Below are 25,196 nucleotides of genomic sequence, written 5' to 3'. Positions count from 1 at the left end.
TCACACCTAAAGACACACGCAAGACACACTTGTGTCCTGTGTGTCCTGTGTGTCCTGTGTGTGTCCTGTGTGTGTCCTGTGTGTGTCCTGTGTGTGTCCTGTGTGTCCTGTGTGTCCTGTGTGTCCTGTGTGTCTTCTGTGTGTTCTGTGTGTCCTGTGTGTCCTGTGTGTCCTGTGTGTCCTGTGTGTCCTGTGTGTCCTGTGTGTCCTGTGTGTTCTGTGTCCTGTGTGTCCTGTGTGTCCTGTGTGTCTTCTGTGTGTCCTGTGTGTCCTGTGTGTCCTGTGTGTCCTGTGTGTCCTGTGTGTTCTGTGTCCTGTGTGTCCTGTGTGTCCTGTGTGTTCTGTGTCCTGTGTGTCCTGTGTGTCCTGTGTGTCTTCTGTGTGTCCTGTGTGTCCTGTGTGTCCTGTGTCCTGTGTGTCCTGTGTGTCCTGTGTGTTCTGTGTCCTGTGTGTCCTGTGTGTCCTGTGTGTCTTCTGTGTGTCCTGTGTGTCCTGTGTGTTCTGTGTGTTCTGTGTCCTGTGTGTCCTGTGTGTCCTGTGTGTCCTGTGTGTCTTCTGTGTGTCCTGTGTGTCCTGTGTGTCCTGTGTGTTCTGTGTGTTCTGTGTCCTGTGTGTCCTGTGTGTCCTGTGTGTCCTGTGTGTTCTGTGTGTTCTGTGTCCTGTGTGTCCTGTGTGTCTTCTGTGTGTCCTGTGTGTCCTGTGTGTCCTGTGTGTCCTGTGTGTCCTGTGTGTTCTGTGTCCTGTGTGTCCTGTGTGTCCTGTGTGTTCTGTGTCCTGTGTGTCCTGTGTGTCTTCTGTGTGTCCTGTGTGTCCTGTGTGTCCTGTGTGTTCTGTGTCCTGTGTGTCCTGTGTGGTCTGTGTCCTGTGTGTCTTCTGTGTGTCCTGTGTGTCCTGTGTGTCCTGTGTGTTCTGTGTGTTCTGTGATCTGTGTGTCCTGTGTGTCCTGTGTGTCCTGTGTGTCCTGTGTGTCTTCTGTGTGTCCTGTGTGTCCTGTGTGTCCTGTGTGTTCTGTGTCCTGTGTGTCCTGTGTGTCCTGTGTGTTCTGTGTCCTGTGTGTCCTGTGTGTCCTGTGTGTCCTGTGTGTCCTGTGTGTTCTGTGTGTCCTGTGTCTTCTGTGTGTCCTGTGTGTCCTGTGTGTCCTGTGTGTTCTGTGTGTCCTGTGTGTCCTGTGTGTCCTGTGTCCTGTGTGTCCTGTGTGTCCTGTGTGTCCTGTGTGTCTTCTGTGTGTCCTGTGTGTCCTGTGTCTTCTGTGTGTCCTGTGTGTCCTGTGTGTCCTGTGTGTCCTGTGTGTCCTGTGTGTCCTGTGTGTCCTGTGTCCTGTGTGTCCTGTGTGTCCTGTGTGTCCTGTGTGTCCTGTGTGTCCTGTGTCTTCTGTGTCTTCTGTGTGTCCTGTGTGTCCTGTGTCTTCTGTGTCTTCTGTGTGTCCTGTGTGTCCTGTGTGTCCTGTGTGTTCTGTGTGTCCTGTGTGTCCTGTGTCTTCTGTGTCTTCTGTGTGTCCTGTGTGTCCTGTGTGTCCTGTGTGTTCTGTGTGTCCTGTGTGTCCTGTGTCTTCTGTGTCTTCTGTGTGTCCTGTGTGTCCTGTGTGTCCTGTGTGTCCTGTGTGTCCTGTGTGTCCTGTGTCTTCTGTGTGTCCTGTGTGTCATGGCCACCTCACTGCATTTCCAATGGCAGTCACATGGTTTGAAGACACAAACATTGCATGGGGGGACGGGGGACTGGGGGGGGGAGGGCAGAAGACAGCCATGCAACAAGCGTGATTTCTTTCTACGTCCGTGATTAGACATGGTTACGCCCCGCCTGCCTCTGAGGTGGTGGAAAGCCTGGGTGAGGCGAGGCGAGGAAATAAATAAATAATACAAGAGAATGACAGTAACTTTTATTTTTTGTAGAAGAGGCAAACTATTTGCATACATCTACATGTGTAAACTTGAAACATTATTGTACTGTAAAAAGGTCTCTTTTCCCTTGATCTTTATCTTTTTAGTATTAGTACTATTAGACAGCCAAATCAAATCATAGTTGTTCAATCAATTATTAAATCAAAGCAAACGGTACAAACTATATTGGTTTGCCTCTTCTACAAAAATTAAAGTTACAAATTACTGTCGCGTGTTGCCATTCTCTTGTACTTGTATTATTTCCCACCACGGAGAACCCTTGCATCTCGGAGGACAGGCAAGACGGGCAGTGTCGGTAGGCCAATCAGAGGCAGGCGGGGCGTTACCATGTCTATGCTCGGACGTAGAAAGAAATCACGCATGCAACAAGGTTGTGTCATGAAACCATGTGACTCCCTTTGGAAATGCATTGAGGCGGCCATGACACCCAGAAGACACGTGTGTGTCTTACAGTACGTTTTAACAGCGGGAGACCAACGGCAAGCATCGCTTGAATTTCATTGGCTATCGCCCGATCGCCTACTATCGCCGGGCGACGTCGCCCAAAAGATGAATTATTTTTATCTTTTCGGCCGACGTTCCTCCGCCCACTTTTCGACCATCGCCTGTTCGCCTGCTATCGCCAGTAGTTGCCTATAGGGTCCCATTGACAAATAATGCACTTCCGGAAAATTCGTCTGGCTGTCGCCTGCTGTTAAAATGTACTGTTAGGTGTGAGTGAGGCTGAGGCCTATATGTGTGCAGGTCCCTGTTAGGTGTGAGTGAGGCCTATATGTGTGCAGGTCCCTGGGCGCTGCTGGGGGTTTACCATTGATGTCCTTGATGTCCACGGTGGCCTGGGCGTCCAGCAGCAGTGACAGCAGCTCTATGGTGCCGGTCAGAGCCGCATGGTGCAGCGCCGAAAACCTGATGGAGAACCACCGACAGACAGGAGGAGAGAGACAGGCCAGAGACAGGCAGGGGGGGGGAAAGACAAAGGACCAGAGGGGTTATAAATCTGGCTGATTACTTCACAGGCGCATGAAGCTCTCTGCAGCGAAACTCTTGGGATTAGATCAGAGCCGCGTGTGTGCGTGCGTGCGTGCGTGCGTGCGTGCGTGCGTGTGTGCGTGTGTGTGTGTGCGTGTGTGCGCCCCCATCAAAACTCATACTGGTATACGTGTGCGTGTGGATCTCCGGGTGTCAGGTCGCAGTATATCCCTGCAGTGGAACAAATTAAAGGCATAAATTCCTGGGTATGAATTTGCTTGCCTGAGGCCAGAGATGTACAGTGTGGTATTAGGCCAGAGATGCACAGTGTGGTATTAGGCCAGAGATGCACAGTGTGGTATTAGGCCAGAGATGCACAGGGTGGTATTAGGCCAGAGATGCACAGTGTGGTATTAGGCCAGAGATGCACAGTGTGGTATTAGGCCAGAGATGTACAGTGTGGTATTAGGCCAGAGATGTACAGTGTGGTATTAGGCCAGAGATGTACAGTGTGGTATTAGGCCAGAGATGCACAGTGTGGTATTAGGCCAGAGATGCACAGTGTGGTATTAGGCCAGAGATGCACAGTGTGGTATTAGGCCAGAGATGCACAGTGTGGTATTAGGCCAGAGATGCACAGTGTGGTATTAGGCCAGAGATGCACAGTGTGGTATTAGGCCAGAGATGCACAGTGTGGTATTAGGCCAGAGATGCACAGTGTGGTATTAGGCCAGAGATGCACAGTGTGGTATTAGGCCAGAGATGCACAGTGTGTATTAGGCCAGAGATGCACAGTGTGTATTAGGCCAGAGATGCACAGTGTGTATTAGGCCAGAGATGCACAGTGTGGTATTAGGCCAGAGATGCACAGTGTGTATTAGGCCAGAGATGCACAGTGTGTATTAGGCCAGAGATGTACAGTGTGGTATTAGGCCAGAGATGTACAGTGTGGTATTAGGCCAGAGATGCACAGTGTGGTATTAGGCCAGAGATGTACAGTGTGGTATTAGGCCAGAGATGTACAGTGTGGTATTAGGCCAGAGATGTACAGTGTGGTATTAGGCCAGAGATGCACAGTGTGGTATTAGGCCAGAGATGCACAGTGTGGTATTAGGCCAGAGATGCACAGTGTGGTATTAGGCCAGAGATGCACAGTGTGGTATTAGGCCAGAGATGCAGTGTGGTATTAAGATGCTGATGATTGCTGACCCTCTGAGCCAAGTGAGCGGCTGAGTTACAGCCATGACGGACGCTCCTCGTCCTCCTGGCTGACCTTTTTGGTCTACATGTATACAGATTACATTTCCTGAAAAGTAACAGTTTTGGACAAATCGGCAATGCCTCTTTTCTGATACATGGCTTGTGTGTGTGTGTGTGTGTGTGTGTTTGTGCGTGTGTCTGTGTGTGTGTGTGCGTGCGTGTGCGTGCGCATGTGCGCTTGTATTCCCATCCCAGGAGGAGTTCATTGCTAGTTTCATGACAGCCTGTAGCATCGGGGGACGATACACCTCTTTCAAAATTTCAACATTTCAACTTTCTACACTCGGTGTACGACACGCACAGACAGAAAGTAGGGCAAAGTCTGATTATGAAAATAGGCAAAATAGCCTGGAGATTTGGTGTCAGATTGCAGACTTGTGTTTGGGACTATGGGGGTTGCAGTCATTAGCGAGAGAGAGAGAGAGACTGTGTGTGTCGCGACGCTATCACACTGTGTCATCTCATCTCCAGCCAGAGCTTATCTCTGAAGTTGTTTGGTCCTCATCCTCCTCAGTCATAAAACCATCCTTTATTGAGTAGGTTCTGTCTTGTGTCTACACTCCTCTGTTCTTTATCCGTTTCCCATCTTTACAACACAGCGAGGAGAATATACAGGCACGCACGGACGCACACGCACACACAGGCACGCACACACGGACGCACACGGACGCACACGCACGGACGCACGCGGCACACACAGACGCGCACGGACGCACGCGGCACACACAGACGCATACGCACGGACGCACGCGGCACGCACGGACGCACGCGCATATACAGGCACGCACGGACGCACGCGGCACCCACAGACGCACACGCATATACAGGCACGCACGGACGCACGCGGCACACACAGACGCACGCACGCACGCCACAACTCCTCAACGCAGCATCCAATTGCGCTGTGCATGCCTATTCCCACTAGGCTGAGGAAGAAATGCCACTTGACAGTTTTCAAATCAGCCTCATGGTGGCGCTACAACAGGCCAAGTTGCGTCACACACACACACACACACACACACACACACACACACACGTCCTTCTTGTGTTCCTTTATCGCAAGTTTTCTCTCCTCCTCCCTCCCTTTACGTGCACACAGACAGACAGACACCACCAAGTCCTCATTTCGACTTCATTGCACAATGATATAATGACAGACTCTTGCGACGTGCAGTCGTACGACGAAACACAAACTACCCAGAACGGCGTGGGGGTACTTCAACTTCAACAGCCCTATTGTGTGTCAGGCCTCCCACATGCCGGACCGACCCTGCATGTGTGGACACACACATGCAGGTCCTCCACGTCAACTCAGGCACACAAACGACCAGCACAGCCACCCACGGTCTGCTTTTCATAAGGGTCTGCTTTGTTCATCTGATGGCCTACTTCGATACCTCGAACCCAGAGCTGCCATTTGGGAGTGAATGTTATGACACTCCACTGTAAACAGAGCATATTCATATAATATTCAATGGAGTGTATCGCCAAAGTCAGTGGCGAATCGAGTGGAAAATCGAGTGTCAAAGTGAGCTTAACGTTGCTTAACGCCGTTTAATGCAATCAGATAGGACTTCTCTGTTTGGATGTATGGGCTGTCAAGGCCAGACAGTAGTTTTTTGCCACCCAGTAGGCGTTCCCGCATAACGTCCGGGTATGATGATGATATCACAGCATTGTCACGCCAACATAAATCTACGTCAGAGTAGACAAAAACAAATCGTATAGTATATTGTACCTACATAAACAAAGAAAAAACAGACATACAGTACGTACAATGTCAATAACCATTGCGACATGCGAACCATGAAAAACATTACAGCCTTAGGATGGTATAAAATAACATCTTTTTGACTGTGGCGCGCTACGAGCTTGTAGGTCTGCTATTTTTGAAAAATCGAAGAACGACTGACATAGAAACATAGCTTTTTCAGAAAACTGTCAGGATGTAGAAGACATTTTTAGAATCTGATCTCAGGTCAAAATGGGTTAACCAAGACGGGGAGGTCATGAGCGTTTGCGTGTGCGTGTGCGTGTGCACGTGCACGTGCACGTGCGTATGCATATGTGTGTGTTTGGGTTATGCGTCACTGTGTGAAGAGACAAGACAAACATGATCTAACCCCCCTGGCTTGGGGGGTGTAGCCTATACACTATTCCTCCTGCTATCGGAGCAGCGCGTCAATCAGACCCAGGGTGTCACGGCATGACTCTTCCATCGTCGCATTCCTCTGACTTACATGCGGCGTTAACCTCAGCTATGCAGACGTGAGCACACAGGTCCAACGCACGGCTCCTCGTGCACATGGCGGTGACACACAACATGACACATACTCATATTACACACGCATGCGGGGCGGTATACTATACTGCACGTCGTCACGCCAACACGTCGTACACCCTCTCACGCTCCCTTCGCCCATTAAGTCCTGAGGCCGATTCTAGTTCTCAAACTTTTTCGTGATTCAAAATGATTCAACGTTTTTCTTTTTTTTAAAAACACTTTCAAGATTTTTCGAAGCTGATCAAAAGTAGCAGATGTACAAACTCGCAGTCCGAGAGCTTGTACATCTGCTTAATTTAATTTAATAGCCGGCGCTGAAATCGGACACGGATGCTTTCCCGGTTTTACGTGATATTCGTATTTTCGGTATACGGTGTTATTTTCGGTGCGTGACATTACTGACATACTGTAGTGTGCAACCATGTATATAAAAACATCTAGCGTTAGTTTACCCATCAGAGTCTTGGTAGTTGATGTTCAGTCTCTTGGTGGAGCCCAGCAATTCTGGAAAACAAAATAAAGGGAGAGGGAGGGAGGGAGGGCAGGCAGGGGGGGGGGGAAGATATGGAGGGAGGAAAGAGACATGGGAAAGTCAATTTAGTATTGGTCTTTTCCAGTGGTGGAAGGTAACTAAGTACATTTACTTAAGTACAATTTTGAGGTATTTGTACTTTACTTGAGTACGTCAAATTTGTAGTGATGTAAATCTGTAGTTTTACATCACTACTCCACTACATTTCAGAGGCAAATATTGTACTTTTATGTCCACTAGAATTATTTGAAAACTTTAGTTACTAGTTATTTTGTAGATTTTGATTATTATAAAAAAAATCACACCTGTGTGAACTGAGTGGTGTAAGGTCTTATATAGACTGATCAGCTGTGGTCTGACGTAATGTCTGACGTAATGAAATCACACCCGTGTGAACTGGGTGACCATAGCAACCATGCTCATTTTTTGGTACGAACAGACAGACAGACAGACACGTAAACTAACAAAGCCAGTTGTAGGAGTGGTTTACACCACTCAAAAAATAAAAAATCACACCCGTGTGAACTGAGTGGTGTAAGGTTTTATATAGCATGATCAGCTGTGGTCTGACGTAATGTCTGACGTTAAAGATCTTTGGCTAGGTAGACTCGTCTTCTGATGTGATGATTTGTGACCATGAAGTTGATTCAGCTGGAGTTTTTGTCCGATGTGAGGTATTATATAAGGTAAGGTATTATATAGCCTGATCAGCTCTGATCTGACGTAATGAAATCACACCTGGATGTGATTTCACAACTGGCTTTTTTTGTACAGAGAAAATGACCACGGTTGCTACGGTCATCCAGTTCACCCGGGTGTGATTTAATTACGTCAGAAATTATTTTGAACATAGCAACCATGGTCATTTTTTTATGCACACAAAAGCCAGTTGTAGGAGTGGTTTACACCACTCAAAAATAAAACAATAAACATACGGGTACATTAACCACTTCAGCCCTATATACATTTCGACCATTTGAAAATAGCCGATGTACAAGCTCACAATGTGTCACGATGCGACGCATTGTGAGGTTGTAGATCTCCTATTTTCAAAATATTTGTATACATTTAACTTAAAATGGGACATTCTGCATACTGAGGCCTATACTTTCTGCTTTTGGTAGGCCTACTTTAAGTACAATTTGATCTCAGATTCCCAATACTTTTGTACTTTTAGTCAAGTAAATTCTGAATTCCTGACTTTTACTTGTAACGGAGTATAGTTGTACATTGCAGTATTGATTATTTTCTTTCTTTTTATTTTTATTTTTTTTACATTTTTATGACATACATTACATACAGTACACTACATTCACCTACACCTACACTCACACACACAGAGATTACACTTGCATTCGCGTAAATAAAAACAGCTAGACAACTAACATTGCAGTATTGATACTTTTACCTAAGTTAGTAAAATAAAATGAACACGTTTTTCCACCACTGGTCTTTGTCTTTTCATCAGACCAGCGATCCTTCCACGATCAGGACCCGTGTGTGTTTTCATCAGACCAGCGATCCTTCCTCGATCAGGACCCGTGTGTGTTTTCATCAGACCAGCGATCCTTCCTCGATCAGGACCCGTGTGTGTTTTCATCAGACCAGCGATCCTTCCACGATCAGGACCCGTGTGTGTTTTCATCAGACCAGCGATCCTTCCACGATCAGGACCCGTGTGTGTTTTCATAAGACCAGCGATCCTTCCACGATCAGGACCCGTGTGTGTTTTCATCAGACCAGCGATCCTTCCACGATCAGGACCCGTGTGTGTTTTCATCAGACCAGCGATCCTTCCACGATCAGGACCCGTGTGTGTTTTCATAAGACCAGCGATCCTTCCACGATCAGGACCCGTGTGTGTTTTCATCAGACCAGCGATCCTTCCACGATCAGGACCCGTGTGTGTTTTCATCAGACCAGCGATCCTTCCACGATCAGGACCCGTGTGTGTTTTCATAAGACCAGCGATCCTTCCACGATCAGGACCCGTGTGTGTTTTCATCAGACCAGCGATCCTTCCACGATCAGGACCCGTGTGTGTTTTCATCAGACCAGCGATCCTTCCACGATCAGGACCCGTGTGTGTTTTCATCAGACCAGCGATCCTTCCACGATCAGGACCCGTGTGTGTTTTCATCAGACCAGCGATCCTTCCACGATCAGGACCCGTGTGTGTTTTCATCAGACCAGCGATCCTTCCACGATCAGGACCCGTGTGTGTTTTCATAAGACCAGCGATCCTTCCACGATCAGGACCCGTGTGTGTTTTCATAAGACCAGCGATCCTTCCACGATCAGGACCCGTGTGTGTTTTCATAAGACCAGCGATCCTTCCACGATCAGGACCCGTGTGTGTTTTCATCAGACCAGCGATCCTTCCACGATCAGGACCCGTGTGTGTTTTCATCAGACCAGCGATCCTTCCACGATCAGGACCCGTGTGTGTTTTCATCAGACCAGCGATCCTTCCACGATCAGGACCCGTGTGTGTTTTCATCAGACCAGCGATCCTTCCACGATCAGGACCCGTGTGTGTTTTCATCAGACCAGCGATCCTTCCACGATCAGGACCCGTGTGTGTTTTCATCAGACCAGCGATCCTTCCACGATCAGGACCCGTGTGTGTTTTCATCAGACCAGCGATCCTTCCACGATCAGGACCCGTGTGTGTTTTCATCAGACCAGCGATCCTTCCACGATCAGGACCCGTGTGTGTTTTCACAGCAGGATCACACTTGTTCCTCTTTCCGGTGTCATCACCCCTTTCTTCAAACAAACCCTGACAGCCCAACTCAAGCGGGAGTTTTTCCCCTCACCTCTCGCTGCCTCTCCCTTCCTTCAACCTCCTCCAACTGAGTCATAACTCATAAACCAATCTTTGCTTTGCATAAATCACAGTTCAGCCATACTGTAGCTACCTTCTAATTATAAATACGTAACATTTGAAGTGTGAACCAGCTGTCATTTCTTTTTTTAAACAAATGTTTTGTCTCGACACTTACCTCCCAAAAGACAGGCTACTTGTCCCATGACTTATCCATTCATCTTTGGATCCGTCCATCAGGTTAACATCTAGTCACTCACTTCACTAATTTTCTCTCTTATGCACATACTGTCTTATTTCCACATGTTCTCCATGGTTCAACCCATCAACAGGACCTGCATGATACCATTTCCAACCCAGCCTGTCTCAGTGGGAATCCATTCCCACAGGAGCATCACTCATGCCTGGTCAATATCGGCCCAACGATCTCTTTCCAGCCACCAAGACCTGGCTTCGCGTACTGTAAACCGCTATTATCCTATCCTCATAGGCCTTGGCCCGAAATTATATAAAGTTAGACTATATACAGTCGCTACTCGCTACATCAAAGGGCCAAATCTACAAATAACCATGGCTAGTCCTCCTTATTCCATCTCTACGGTTCCTCTCTCATCCCATATTTCAGTACATTGTGCCACAGAGTTCACTAAATATCCCCAAAAACATCCTACTGTACAGGGCATCTACTGTATAGGGACCACTGTCAGTCCCACACCCAAGCAGAGCTGCCAACTGCAGTGCCAACTAGGCGTCTGCTGAATACAGAGCCATTCATAGGAGGCAAGCCCGCTCGCGGTTTTCTCTCTCCCACTCCTGTGAGAAAATCACAGCCGTGTGTGTGTGTGTGTGGGGGGGGGGGGGGGGGGGGGGGGGGGGGAGAGAGAGAGAGAGAGAGAGAGAGAGAGAGAGAGAGAGAGAGAGAGTTTGCAATGCAGAGAAACAGTGGAAAAGGGTGATATTCAGCTTTGTTAGGCTTCGTACACACATCTGCCTGTGTTTCAGGCAGATGTGTGTGAAGTCACGTGGTTTGACCAAACACTTGTGTTTGATTGCCCCCCTCCCCCCAATCAAACACAAGTGTTTGGTCAAACCATGTGACTTCCATTGGAAAAGCATTGGGGCGGCCATGAAACACAGACAAAGCACAGAACATTCGTTCTTTATGTGTGTACGAAGCCTTACATTGCTTTGTTGAGTGCTCGCGTCTGACTGGTCAAGATCGTGGCATTCTGCGGTCTGTTATTTGATGATAGCAGCTTCTCTGTTCTCAATAACAGACCACTTGAAAGCAAAATAAATACCTTTTAAATGAAAACTAGAGTTCTCAACAGGCCCTGACATTCCATATGTTGATCTGACCTCATCACACCCTGTACACTCAAGACACGCTCCATATATGGCCAGTGCACGCAACCTTGTGGTCGCTTCTCACCCTTGTGCGTGCGTGCGTGCGTGCGTGCGTGCGTGCGTGCGTGCGTGCGTGCGTGCGTGCGTGCATGCTTCCAGCTTGGCACACCTGTTTCCAGTCCCCTCATCTCCCTCACCTGCCTGCCATCAACCTCCACAGTATTTAAACCCTGGCCTTCGCTCCACTCACCGCCAGATTGTTTCACAACCGCCTGCAGTGTGTGGTCACACTTCTTGCCAGCTAGAATATACTCTTAGACTTTTAGAGCATCCCAGTGCTACAGTTAAGTGTTTTTGAAACCCTTGTTTTGTATTTTGATCCTTGTGATTTTTGTCTCATTGTCTTCACCTCTGCCTCAGTGACCATGCAAACCCTGCTGCCACCAGCCTTGGCTTGCTCGTCACCACGTCAACTTTGTTTCAATAAACACCCTTCCACTTTGACTTTTTTTGACAGTATTTGACACCACTATATCGGTGTTTTGTACATTGTTAAAGTTTTGGTTTGTTTGTTCCATTGTCTTTACTATAAATATGTTGAATTTGTGTTCATGTGTATTTTCAGACACCACTCAAACCCTCAACACTTGGCTCTGTACTTGGTCTTCTCTATTTTTCCCCTCGACACCAAACGTCTTTGCCGAAACTATCTGATCTAAGCTCACAATGTGTCACGCTGAGGCACCTGGTGAGCTTGTAGATCTGCAATTTTATTGTGAATGTTCCTACCAGAATAGGGATGCTATTGTCTAAGTGGTTAATGTAAAAATAAAAAATAAATTGGCCGTCATAATGTGAGATTACAGATTTGATGTCCTCTCATGGAGAACTTGCAAACCGACTGTGGGAAGCCTATAGGCTCTTTTCGAGTACAAAGGGTTACTTTGTACTCGAAAAGACACAGAACCTTCGATAACCTGAAACTTAATAAAGTTTATTAAAAGCAAAATGATTTAAACAAAAAAAGGTATATTTTCTCGGGTCCGCAACCTGAAAATGGGTCCTCCTGACCCACAGCACTAACTGGCACAAAGACATGTTGCAGATTACACAGAACGCTCGCTGAATGACAGAAATCTGTTCAGAATTACGTGCAGGATCTCACTCTGGGTCAGGCACACGTCTCAATGTACTGTAGCAGTACTGTAGCAGGTTACGACAACATTACATTACAACATGTTTGTCTTAAACCCATTTTGGGAGGGAACGCATTTTGGTGTTAGCATCATGTTATGCTTTAGCTATCGAAAAATAGCAGATCTACAAGCTCATAGCGCGCCACCGAGTGGCGCGCTACGAGCTTGTAGGTCTGCTATTTTTGAAAAATCGAAGAACCACTGACATAGAAACATAGCTTTTTCAGAAAACTGTCAGGATGTAGAAGACATTTATAGAATCTGATCTCAGGTCAAAATGGGTTAAGTGACGACATTACATTACAACATGTTTGTCTTAGTGATGACAACATGCTCCACTACTTTTCTGTGTTCACTGTCCATAGATTTGTCTCCATAACATTATAGTTTATCTACTCTGGTTACACTGTAATGATGTAATGAGAGTCGTTTACATTCAGTGCAGGCAGTAAGGTTGCAATGAGGCATGCAGGGGACGTGCAGGGGCCTAATGGATGGGCCCTTCTGCGCTGTGTAGGGTACGTGCAGGGGCCTAATGGATGGGCCCTTCTGCGCTGTGTTTGGGGGAGAATGGGTCCCTTTTTTCCCCTCATGGCAGGAGAGAGATGGGGATGGACATGCAGCAAATGGCCTCGAGTCAGATTCAAACCAAGACCAGCTGCGCAAGACTAAGCCTTAATGGCATGCGCTCTACCAGGTGAGTCCCATGGGGGCCAAGAAGTCACGTTAAACTACAAATGGTTTAATGTACGGCCCTTGGTTACTGTATAGTGTATATACCCAGGAAAAGGCTAAACCATTTCCATCATGGTTTTCATTTGTTTGGGTAAAATCTGTTTGGGCCAAATCAAGGCAATTTGATCATGTGATGATACACCTGCGGAAATGTCAGAAGTTAAGATTGACAGAGTGGTCAGACACCTCTCCTCATGGGGAACGGCTGACTTCTGGCACACAGACCACAGTCACCACACATGGTTGAATTTATTTCCTTTTTTTTCCCTCCGATCCACACCAAATCTCTTTGCCCAAAGTAAAGTAGCCAACCCACAAGCTCAAGATCACGTTGAAAGCACTTTCTGCTTTGTGAGCTTGTGGATCTGCTATTTCTTCCTGAATCCCAGAATAGGGATGCTATGGGGTTCAAGTGTGCTTAACCCTCAGATTAAGTCTGAAAGGGCATTGTGGGGGACTGGCCAATGTCAGACGGGGCCTAAACTGTCCCAGTGACAGTGAGCGGAGAACGCCGCCCTTCAGGAGTTCCAGTTACAACACGCGCGGCGAGCGGCGGGCATTCCTGGCATAGCACGCCCCAACACACCATCCTACTCACTCTGAGGGAGACACTGAATGGATCTCTATCTTCTATTCTCTCGACTCACCCTCGTTCTGCTGCTCCACCCCCCCCCCCCCCCCCCCCCCCCCCCTCCTCGCCCTTCCTCTACTATGTTTCAGACGGGGGAGGTTCGCGGACAAAGACATATTTATTATACATATTATACAACAGGTTGTTTCGAGGAAGCAATCTGATTGGTTGAAGTAGCCATCTATAGCCGTGCTTCAAACAAGAATGATGGAACGCCTAATCAAAACATAAGAATCCGCCGTGCAACACAACCAGAGGGGAGCCGACTGGGTTGCTATGCTAGCGATTTTCTTGGAACATTTTTTCATTAACAAATTATGTTTTTTTTTAATATCTTAGTTAAAATGAAATTGAGTTGACGTGATATTTTTTTGAGTGGTGCAACCCACTCCAATAACCAGCTTTGTCTGTATCTATGTGTCTATGTGTCTATGTATGTGTGTACCTGTACGTGGGGCCACGTACAGGTGAGCATGGTTGCTATGGTTAGTGTGTGACGTCACTGACGTACTGCACCACTCAGTTCACACAGGTGTGATTTTTTAAGGGTAGGCTAACTATTACACTCAATATTACACTTGAGGGTTGTGCTGTACTGTCATGAATGGCAGCAACGCAGGTGTTCCATTAATGAGGGTGAAGCACAGCCTCTCGTGTAATATTGCTTAATTAATTAGGGGGTCCTTGACATGAAAATGCTTGAGAACCACTGGTTTAAACAACACTCAACACACATACATAGGAAACAAGCCCAAATAATCAACTATACTTAGTTTAAGCACCTCCTCCCCCCCAAAAAACCCACAACCCACAACTACAAAATATTTACAAGCTATTTTACAGAAAAACAAGCCCAAAGTTGCTTATACAGTAATAAGCGGACATGGCAACACTGTCTCCTACGCAACACAATCATGGCGTGTTTATGTGTGTGTGTGTGTGTGTGTGTGTGGGGGGCTTATAGTCTGTCATCAGGATCAATTAAATTAGCAGCATGTTGACGGTGTGCGATCCCCCCTCTCCCTACAGCGCTCCCCACGCGCTCAACCAACGTGATCATTTGCAATGCAATATATACCGTCTGCAAAAACACTAAACCATTCATTTACTGTGTGCTGCGGGGGCGTTGTTCTGGAGACACAATTCTGTCTCTCTCTCTCTCTCTCTCGTGCACGCACGCACGCACGCACGCACGCACGCACGCACGCACGCACGCACGCACGCACGCACGATGCTCTCTAAAATTACTATTACTATTAATCATGTAGTTTAGTCATGTACTACTTCACTGGCGAAAATCGAAAACTAGATAAAAATCACACCCGTGTGAACTGAGTGGTGCAACTCCCCTCTCCCCCTGCCCCTGTGTGTGTGTGTGTGTGTGTGTGTGTGTGTGTGTGTGTGTGTGTGTGTGTGTGTGTGTGTGTGTGTGTGTGTGTGTGTGTGAGTGTGAGTGTGTGTGTGTGTGTGTTCAATCTGAAGCTCTGGCTTTCATTGGAAGGAATTGGGTTTCTGGGGTAATCTTTTAACATTCACCTCTCAGGAGCAGATGCTATGCAAACACAGGCTGAGTGCCTATTGTTTTCAAATAGTTGTCATGTCATACAGAGTTTTGTGAACGTCATCCAATGCCTGGGAGACCACAATAATAATTTGCCCACCAGCTGAGCTCACATGTGCTCAGTATGCAAAGTCCTGAGCACACACGTACAGGTCAGTGGTGGAAAAAGTACTACATTTTTATTTTACTTTAAGTAAAAGTATCAATTGAGAATCATAAGTAAAAGTCTGGTAATTACAATTTACTTTAATAATTTACTACATTTACTACTAATTTACTACAAACTAGAAAAAGTGCCCTTCTGGGCACAGGTCTCCACCAGGAGGATAGGAGAGTGTGTGATGTTTGGCAAAATGTTTAGGAGTAATTCAAAAAAAATGGTTTGGTTTTGTGTGTGTGTGTGTGTGTGTGTGTGTGTGTGTGTGTGTGTGTGTGTGTGTGTGTGTGTGTGTGTGTGTGTGTGTGTGTGTGTGTGTGTGTGTGTGTGTGTGTGTGTGTGTGTGTGTGTTTCACCGCAATTGGACGCTGCGTTGAGGAGTTGTGGCGATTTGTACAAAACGGGCTACTCCTGAAAACTTTAGAAGCCAATCATAGCCAATCAGGATGGATAATTATGACAAATCAAACAAATCACATGATTACATGACTATGGAGAGCATGTGTACCGATTTGCGTGAAATTTGGATAAAATCTGAAGGAGTAGCCTAATATTAGAAAATGTGTTTTACATATGTCGGCCTCCTGGTGGCGCTATAAAGAGCACATGTGAAAAATTCCAGGCAAAGGTTTTTCTTTGGCCTCTAGGGAGTGTGCATACAAGGTTTTACACAGATCGGTGCAGTTATAGGTAAAAACATAAATCGGCCAGTTATAGCGCCACCATGAGGCTGAGTTGAAAATATTCAAGTGGCATTTCTTCCTCGGCCTAGTGGTATTGTGCGTGCAAAATTTCACGGAAATCACACGATGTGTTCATGATTTGCAGCATTTTGTTTGAAACGGAGCACTCCTGCGAACTTTGGAAGCCAATCTTAGCCAATCAGGATGGAGTTAAAAGGACACAGGATTTTGTATTGTATACTGAACTCATACTTTTCCCCCGCCCGCAGACCTTAAGATGCATCCTGGACAGAACAAAAGCCATGTCAGGGCTTTGATGTGCAGAAAACAGTCGGCTTGTATGGAGGAAAACACTCGATGAGGGGGGAGGGATGACGAAGGACGAGAGGAGGAGTGGGTGGAGGAGGGATAGGAAAAACACACAGATGAGGGGAGGGAAGACCAGGGATGAGAGGAGGAGTGGGTGGAGGAGGGATAGGAAAAACACACAGATGAGGGGAGGGAAGACCAGGGATGAGAGGAGGAGTGGGTGGAGGAGGGAAGGAGAAACACACAGATGAGGGGAGGGAAGACCAAGGATGAGAGGAGGAGTGGGTGGAGGAGGGAAGGAGAAACACACAGATGAGGGGAGGGAAGACCAAGGATGAGAGGAGGAGGGGGTGGAGGAAGGAAGGAAAAACACACAGATGAGGGGAGGGAAGACCAAGGATGAGAGGAGGAGTGGGTGGAGGAGGGATAGGAAAAACACACAGATGAGGGCAGGGAAGACCAAGGATGAGAGGAGGAGTGGGTGGAGGAGGGAAGGAGAAACACACAGATGAGGGGAGGGAAGACCAGGGATGAGAGGAGGAGTGGGTGGAGGAGGAGGGAAGGAAAAACACAGATGAGGGGAGGGAAGACCAAGGATGAGAGGAGTGGGTGGAGGAGGGAAGGAGAAACACACAGATGAGGGGAGGGAAGACCAAGGATGAGAGGAGGAGTGGGTGGAGGAGGAGGGAAGGAAAAACACAGATGAGGGGAGGGAAGACCAAGGATGAGAGGAGTGGGTGGAGGAGGGAAGGAGAAACACACAGATGAGGGGAGGGAAGACCAGGGATGAGAGGAGGAGTGGGTGGAGGAGGGAAGGAGAAACACACAGATGAGGGGAGGGAAGACCAGGGATGAGAGGAGTGGGTGGAGGAGGGAAGGAGAAACACACAGATGAGGGGAGGGAAGACCAAGGATGAGAAGAGGAGTGGGTGGAGGAGGAGGGAAGGAAAAACACAGATGAGGGGAGGGAAGACCAAGGATGAGAGGAGTGGGTGGAGGAGGGAAGGAGAAACACACAGATGAGGGGAGGGAAGACCAGGGATGAGAGGAGGAGTGGGTGGAGGAGGGAAGGAGAAACACACAGATGAGGGGAGGGAAGACCAAGGATGAGAGGAGTAGGTGGAGGAGGGAAGGAGAAACACACAGATGAGGGGAGGGAAGACCAAGGATGAGAGGAGTGGGTGGAGGAGGGAAGGAAAAACACACAGATGCGGGGAGGGAAGACCAGGGATGAGAGGAGGAGTGGGTGGAGGAGGGAAGGAGAAACACACAGATGAGGGGAGGGAAGACCAAGGATGAGAGGAGTGGGTGGAGGAGGGAAGGAGAAACACACAGATGAGGGGAGAGAAGACCAAGGATGAGAGGAGGAGTGGGTGGAGGAGGGAAGGAGAAACACACAGATGAGGGGAGGGAAGACCAGGGATGAGAGGAGGAGTGGGTGGAGGAGGGAAGGAGAAACACACAGATGAGGGGAGGGAAGACCAAGGATGAGAGGAGTAGGTGGAGGAGGGAAGGAGAAACACACAGATGAGGGGAGGGAAGACCAAGGATGAGAGGAGTGGGTGGAGGAGGGAAGGAAAAACACACAGATGCGGGGAGGGAAGACCAAGGATGAGAGGAGTAGGTGGAGGAGGGAAGGAGAAACACACAGATGAGGGGAGGGAAGACCAGGGATGAGAGGAGGAGTGGGTGGAGGAGGGAAGGAAAAACACACAGATGCGGGGAGGGAAGACCAAGGATGAGAGGAGGAGTGGGTGGAGGAGGGAAGGAGAAACACACAGATGAGGGGAGGGAAGACCAGGGATGAGAGGAGGAGTGGGTGGAGGAGGGAAGGAGAAACACACAGATGAGGGGAGGGAAGACCAGGGATGAGAGGAGGAGTGGGTGGAGGAGGGAAGGAAAAACACACAGATGCGGGGAGGGAAGACCAGGGATGAGAGGAGGAGTGGGTGGAGGAGGGAAGGAAAAACACAGATGAGGGGAGGGAAGACCAAGGATGAGAGGAGTGGGTGGAGGAGGGAAGGAGAAACACACAGATGAGGGGAGGGAAGACCAGGGATGAGAGGAGGAGTGGGTGGAGGAGGGAAGGAGAAACACACAGATGAGGGGAGGGAAGACCAGGGATGAGAGGAGGAGTGGGTGGAGGAGGGAAGGAAAAACACACAGATGAGGGGAGGGAAGACCAAGGATGAGAGGAGGAGTGGGTGGAGGAGGAGGGAAGGAGAAACACACAGATGCATCTTTTCAGGTGAGATAAAGGGGAATTGTTTGGTGTGTCAGGTGAGTAAGGAGCAGCTGGGCACCGGCTTTTATATAAAAAAAAGGCTTGCAGCAAAAAACATACATAATAATAACGATACAGACTAAGAGAGACTATAGAGAAAAACTAAACTAAACGACAACAAACAAAACAAGGCAAATACAAGCTCAATCCTGCGTAAGTATTTTAAGTGGGTTTTTTTATGTTTATGTTTCAGGGAAATGGAATTGGAAACATTCCACTCTAGTTTGATCATCAGGTGCTGAACGATCAACATACTGTATAGCTGCTGTTTAAAACCCATTTTGGGCGGGAACCCCTTTTGGTGTTAGCATTATGTTATGCTTTAGCTATTGAAAAATAGCAGATCTACAAGCTCATAGCGCACCACCGAGTGGCGCGCTATGAGCTTGTAGGTCTGCTATTTTTGAAAAATCGAAGAACGACTGACATAGAAACATAGCTTTTTCAGAAAACTGTCAGGATGTAGAAGACATTTTTAGAATCTGATCTCAGGTCAAAATGGGTTCACTTTTGTTTGTGTTTGTGCGTGTAACTGTGCCGACCGTACTGAAAACTAAAACCCTTGTTCATCTACTGTATTTCCTAGACCTAGGACATACTTTACGTGGATAGTGTTCATCCTAGCCACACTTTGTCAAGCTCAACTGCTGTCCTATTAAATAAGAAACCAAACAAAACACAGGAGACGTCACGAGACATATCGGTGGTCACTTACTGTACAAAAGCAGCTGAAGTGAAGAAGGCTTGACTGGAGAGGACATGAGCTGCTATATATGGCTAGAGGATACAGTTCAGCTGGTTAGCCTGATTAGAATTCCATTAAAGATTTATTTTTCCTCTCTCTCTCTCTAGGCACACAAATGTTCCTTGAAATGAATACAAAATGGAATTCTGACTGAGCCGTTTCCATACAGATTCCTAGTATCATCAACTTGATTCTAGAGCTGTGGCTTGGGACGACCCCCTTATAGCATGGTGAAGTGAGACGAGCCAGCGTGCACACACAGCGAAGCCACAGAGGCCTGGGGCACTAACCAAAATACAGAGGAGCGGAGGGGGGGGGGGGGGGGGGGGTAATTTAGGGCTGTCATCCATCTCTTGAGATAAATGGTTTGTGGTCAGGTAAGGACCTCATCAAGGCAAACACTTATCTGAGAACACATCGAACTGCCTCCAGGGATCAGTGCGAGGGTAAACACATGCCCCCCAACCAAACCAAACCAAACCAAACCAAACCAAACCAAACCAAACCAGAGACAAACCGAGACAGTTTGACCACAACCCACATGTTCCAGGGAATGCCTAGTACTAACACTCAGAAAACATATGATTAGGAATGTGTCTCTCGGAACATTTATGTTCCTTTCCTTCACATTACTACACACAACCTAAGGTTGTTTATGCCCCAAGTGCGTGCGTGTGTGCGTCACGGTGCGTGTGTGCGTGCGTGCGTGCGTGCAAGCTCTATTCAAAATCTACCTCCATGTGCAACCTTTTGTCTGTTTTCTTAAGTAATAATAATGGCAGGATTCTGCTGACGATATCACCTCATTCTGTGCAATGTTTTTTTACTACCCATTATCCGTCATTATTTTTACAATTATCACAAAAGTGTTGAAGAAACCCAGCCTCCCTAGTGTTTAGTCTGTGTTTATGTGAACATCATTATAGCCTACTCATCTGGACTCAGTTAAGCAAGCTTCCAAGGCAGGTGGGGAGGTGATCACCAAGTGTGTGCGTGCGTGTGTGCGCGACGTGCGTGCGTGACGTGACGTGCGTGCGCATCGTGCGTGCGTGCGGGATGTGACGTGACGTGCGTGCGCGACATGCGTGCGCGACGTGTGCCATAGAATGTAATTCAACTGGGACGCTAACTCTCAATGTGTGAAGCATCATCCAGCTCAAAGTGAGGACGAGAGAGAACTGCCTATTTCAGGTCACAGCTGTGATATCTTTTAAAAGAGAGACTTCCTTTGCATAACACACAGTCAGCTATGGTACTTATGGAAAGAAGGTGATTATGAGAGAGACTGAGAGAAATAGAGAGAGAAGGGGAGAGATTGGGAAGTGGCAATTAAGAAAAAAGATCAAGTGAAACAGTGTGATCTGTGATCTATACGAGCTCTGTAGATCGGCTGTGTGTTAGAATAGGGACGCTGGGGTCGTTCAAGTGGTTAAATCCTAATTAGGTTGCCAGTCTAGTTATATTGAACCTGTGAATAATTATACAACTGACTGTACAGTCGATTTGTCAAGCCCGTGTGGGCTGGTAGGTCAGCAGACGATCAATAACAACAGTGGCATGATTGCGTGACATCTGACATGTCAACCGAAACATGCCAAGAGCAAACAAAGTAAACAGGAACATCCAGTAGGCTACAGTGAGCTTCCACAGCACGCCATTTAAGCCATTAAGACTGGAGGCTGATTCTACAAAGGCCTTCTAAATCCTAACCGTTTTCCATATCAGCTTTTCTGAAACCTTTTCATGTCAAGAACACCCCCCAAAAAAATAAAATAATAATAAAACCATCTGTATTTGACCTCCATCTCAAATTATTTTGTTCCAGGGACCCCAAGAAGCAAAGATTTGAGTTAGAAATCTTCACTTTAAAAGAATATAGATAAACATTGGCACAAACCTTCACGATTTGTCAAAAATCTACAAGTTTGTATAGCTTTTTTTTTTAGTACCACAGACGAAAAACAGTCTAAGTCCAAATTTCATTCTGACCCCTCCACGAAAAGGCCTCATTGTCCTGAACCCTTATCTATCATTTATACATTATGGATCAATAGTGTGGACTTAGACTGTTTTTCGTCTGTGGCATTATCTTGTTGAAGACCTGAATGGAGCGTGTTGGTGAGCCACATGCTGAGAGCGAGCCAATCGCTGATGAGAGTGTCAGATGAGCGTGAAAAAAGCGCCGGTGGGGATAGAACAACCCTAAAGGTGAGATCGGGATACACTTTTAAACAGGTGAACCAGCCTTTGTCTCTGCAACCCTGCATGGGCTTTCCTCCTAAGTCCTAACAGAGATGCACTGAAAATGAATATCTTGCTTTTTTCCCCCTTTTCATCTTTTCTTTTTTATCTGGCTATATGCAGCCCATCCCTAAGTATAGTGCATGTGGAATATGGAGGCAGAGTGTGTGTGTGTGTGTGTGTGTGTGTGTGTGTGTGTGTGTGTCTTTATATCTACTATATATAAAGGACAGCTCAAGCAGTGTGAAGTCAAGTGCCGTATACGCTGCAAACATATACAGTACAGTCACACACGCACATGCACACACACGCATGCACGCCGGTACATCAAATTTGCAATTTGACACACTTCATCTTCATCAATTCTTCATCAGCCTCTCTATCGCTGCATCTGTTGATATACGACAACTGTGCGCTGTTGCGAGGAAACCCCACATGCACCGAGCTGATAAGAAAAGCTTGTGCATCAGATGAGTGGCGTTGTTATCCAACACACTCACTCTATTGTTAAAAATGTAGGGAGTAGTAATCTCCCATGGCGTGCGTACCTGGCAACTAGGTCACACACATTTAATATTCGCTGACAATGAGCACGAGTGTGCGTATTTTTGTGTGTGTGTGTGCGTGCGTGCGTGCGTGCGTGCGTGCGTGCGTGTGTGTGTGTGTGTGTGTGTGTGTGTGTGGGGGGGGGGGGGGGGGGTGTGCGCGTGTGCGCGTGTGTGTGTGCGTGTGTGTGTGCGTGCGTGTGTGCGTGCGTGCGTGCGTGCGTGTTTACTATGTGTGTGAAAGAGAGTGTGTGTATACGATATGTTTTCTTCCCACAAAACAACAAGAGATTAGTGCAGGATAAACGCACCTGGAGGGGTTGAAATTACATAAGGTGCCTCAGCCCTGCACCTTGGGGACAACACACTTTACATACCATTCAAATCCTCCGTGTTTACCTGGCTTCACTCGCCCTGGAACCCTTTCTTCTTACGCAGTGGGAAAGGAAGAAAGAAAATGTGGTTGCCGGGCGTTTACGCAACTTCAAGACATACCAGGCTACCATGTTTAGTGCTTATGACGTGTAAATGTCCAGGGTGAAGTGTTGAAAGACGTTGGCATGCTAACCAACAACATGCAGACAGGCATTACAATACAGTTTTTTTTTTATTATGCAAGAGCTTCTGGAAACTCCGATTACACGTCAAATAGATCTCTCTGGCAGTCATTGTTTCAAATGATGTCCTTACGCTGAGCGTCGCTGACGCAGTAAGGATGGATCATCATGATTCCCTTGTGTATATGTGCAATAGCCTAGCCCTAGATCATAACACTTCAACCAAGCATGTCTGGCAGCCTGCCTCCATTTGCAGCAACACTCCCCTGCCCACAGTAGGGCAGCTGTGCAAAGCTCTTTGACTGCGACTGTGCCCTGCAAATGAACTGGACAGGCCAAGGCTTGGTGGAAAGCCTGGTGAGGCGAGGTTAGCCAAGGCTACAGAACAAACAGTGGTGGAAAAAAGTAGTCCATTTATCTTTACTTAAGTAAAAGTATCAATACCGGCCTGGGCCGTGGCTCAGCGGTCCGGGCACCTTGGCTGGTAATCCAGTCTGGTGGTGTGCCGCGGGTTCGACTCCCGATCCCGACGGCCTTTGCTGCATGGCACCCCCGAAAACTATCTTAAATAAATAAATAATAATCAACAAAGTAAGTAGTAGGGCATTCACTTCATTCACGTCATTTTTACTAGTTGACTAGTTGCCTAGTTTACTAGTCGACTAGTAAATAAATATTTATTTATAAATATTTGTACATTTAAAAACTGTGTACATTGGTGACTATAACTATAATCTACCTGATCTTGAGGCCTACAAAATCGTCTAGAATTTTATTTTATTTTATCAACTAGTCAACTAGTACCAACAAGGTCGACTAGTGGATTTACTAGTCGACTAGTTGCTTAATGCCCTAGTAAGTAGTACGTTTTCAAATAAGAGTACAAATTACAATATTTGCCTCTGAGATGTAGTGGAGCAGAAGTAAAATGAAACTCAAATGTGTTCTTAACACATTTAGACCTGTCCTGAGGTCGATTCTACAAATAAATCCTAAATCCTTTTCTGTGTCAGTGGTTCTCAAACATCAAGGACCCCCAAAAATATATGTAATTGGCCACCGACCCCCCATCTGAAAATATGTTGTTCCAGGAACCCCTCAGAAGCAAAGATTTGAGTTAAAAACATTCACTCTGAAAGAATATACATTCAAAGATTTGAGCCACATTTTCAAGATTTTTCAAAAAATCACACCCGTGTGAACTGAGTGGTGCAACGCCCCCCCCCCCCCCCCCCCCCCCCCCCTCTCTCTCTCATTAGCAGGCAACAGTGCAGCACTATCTCTCTCTCTCTCTGTTTCTGGCACAACAGCGCCCCTACAGGTACTCATGAGTCACACATGAGTCACACACATAGTCACAAACATAGGTTAACGTCACAGACATTGCTGTTCCTTGGAGTGGTTGCACCACTCAAAAATAGCTAAATTATAACATAATGCAACACACCAAAAGGGGTTCCCGCTCAGAATGGGTTAAGTGCAGTTCCTAAGTACATACATGTTCTTAGTCACTTTTCACCACTGCAGCACAAACAGAACTGCACATCATGTTAGAACATGCACGCTGAAGCCTGACTTACTGTAAACGTATAGTTGCGTGCGCACCGAAAATAGCAGACACAATGTGTGCACGTTGCGTTGTGAGCTTGTAGATGTATTATTTTTACACAACACCTGCCTGCAACTAAAGTATAAATCAGGCTTTAGGAAGACATTATGACCTTTACAGGAGTACAACAATGCATGTAAGTATTATCAACTATATGGAATAATACACTGTCCTAATACTATTAGCCCAAATGAGCTTTACTTTTCTTTTCTCTTTTGTCTCTGTTTTTAGAGGCAAGAATTCATAGGCCCTGGAACTAGCCCAGAGCGGTGATCCTGGAACTAGCCCAGAGCGGTGGTCCTGGAACTAGCCCAGAGCGGTGATCCTGCCTGTGAAGATTTGGGGTCTATGAGAGACATCTGACACAGGTTTGTGAGCAGTTCATCTGCCTGTTTGTTTACTTTGATGCTGTTGGGATGTTCTTGTGTGTGACATTTTGCAGTTTTTTTTCCAAATCTTTTCCAAATTTGACGATTACCATCTCAGTAGCATATCGGTTATAATAGTAGGCTCTTAGCCCGTAACTAAGACCAGAGAGTGGCCTTGTGGTTAGAGTGTCCGCCCTGAGATTGGGAGGTCGGGTTTGGTCCCCAGGTGGGTCATACAAAAGACTGTAAAAATGGGAGCCAATGCCTCCCTGCTTGGCACTCAGCATCAATGGGTTGGATCTACTAATCAAATGATTCCCGAGCGCGGCACGGCTGCAGCTCACCGCTCCTTGGCTGCGGTTCACCGCTCCAAGAGATGGGTCAAATGCGGAGAACAAATTTCACTGCGGTAACGTGTGTGACAAATCGAATGACTTTGACTTAACTACTAAACTGAG

The 25,196-nt window shown here is 47.0% G+C and overlaps 1 protein-coding gene across 1 annotated transcript in view; it reads right to left on the bottom strand.

Annotated features, from left to right (window-relative positions):
* The window catches only part of LOC306914819 (caskin-2-like), a gene marked incomplete at its 5' end in the record, with an annotated part of 75,025 nt that overhangs the window by 41,514 nt on the left and 8,315 nt on the right, over window positions 1-25,196 (bottom strand). Inside the window, 2 exons of the mRNA XM_079492019.1 lie at window positions 2,707-2,804; window positions 6,864-6,915. Coding sequence (XP_079348145.1) covers window positions 2,707-2,804; window positions 6,864-6,915 — 150 coding nt within the window. The remainder of the gene's footprint in view (window positions 1-2,706; window positions 2,805-6,863; window positions 6,916-25,196) is intronic.

Source organism: Electrona antarctica, assembly GCF_951216825.1.
Source record: "Electrona antarctica genome assembly, chromosome: 22".
Lineage (NCBI taxonomy): Eukaryota > Metazoa > Chordata > Actinopteri > Myctophiformes > Myctophidae > Electrona > Electrona antarctica.
The sequence above is the reverse complement of the archived record's forward strand: the minus strand, read 5'-3'. Positions and strand labels throughout refer to the sequence as shown.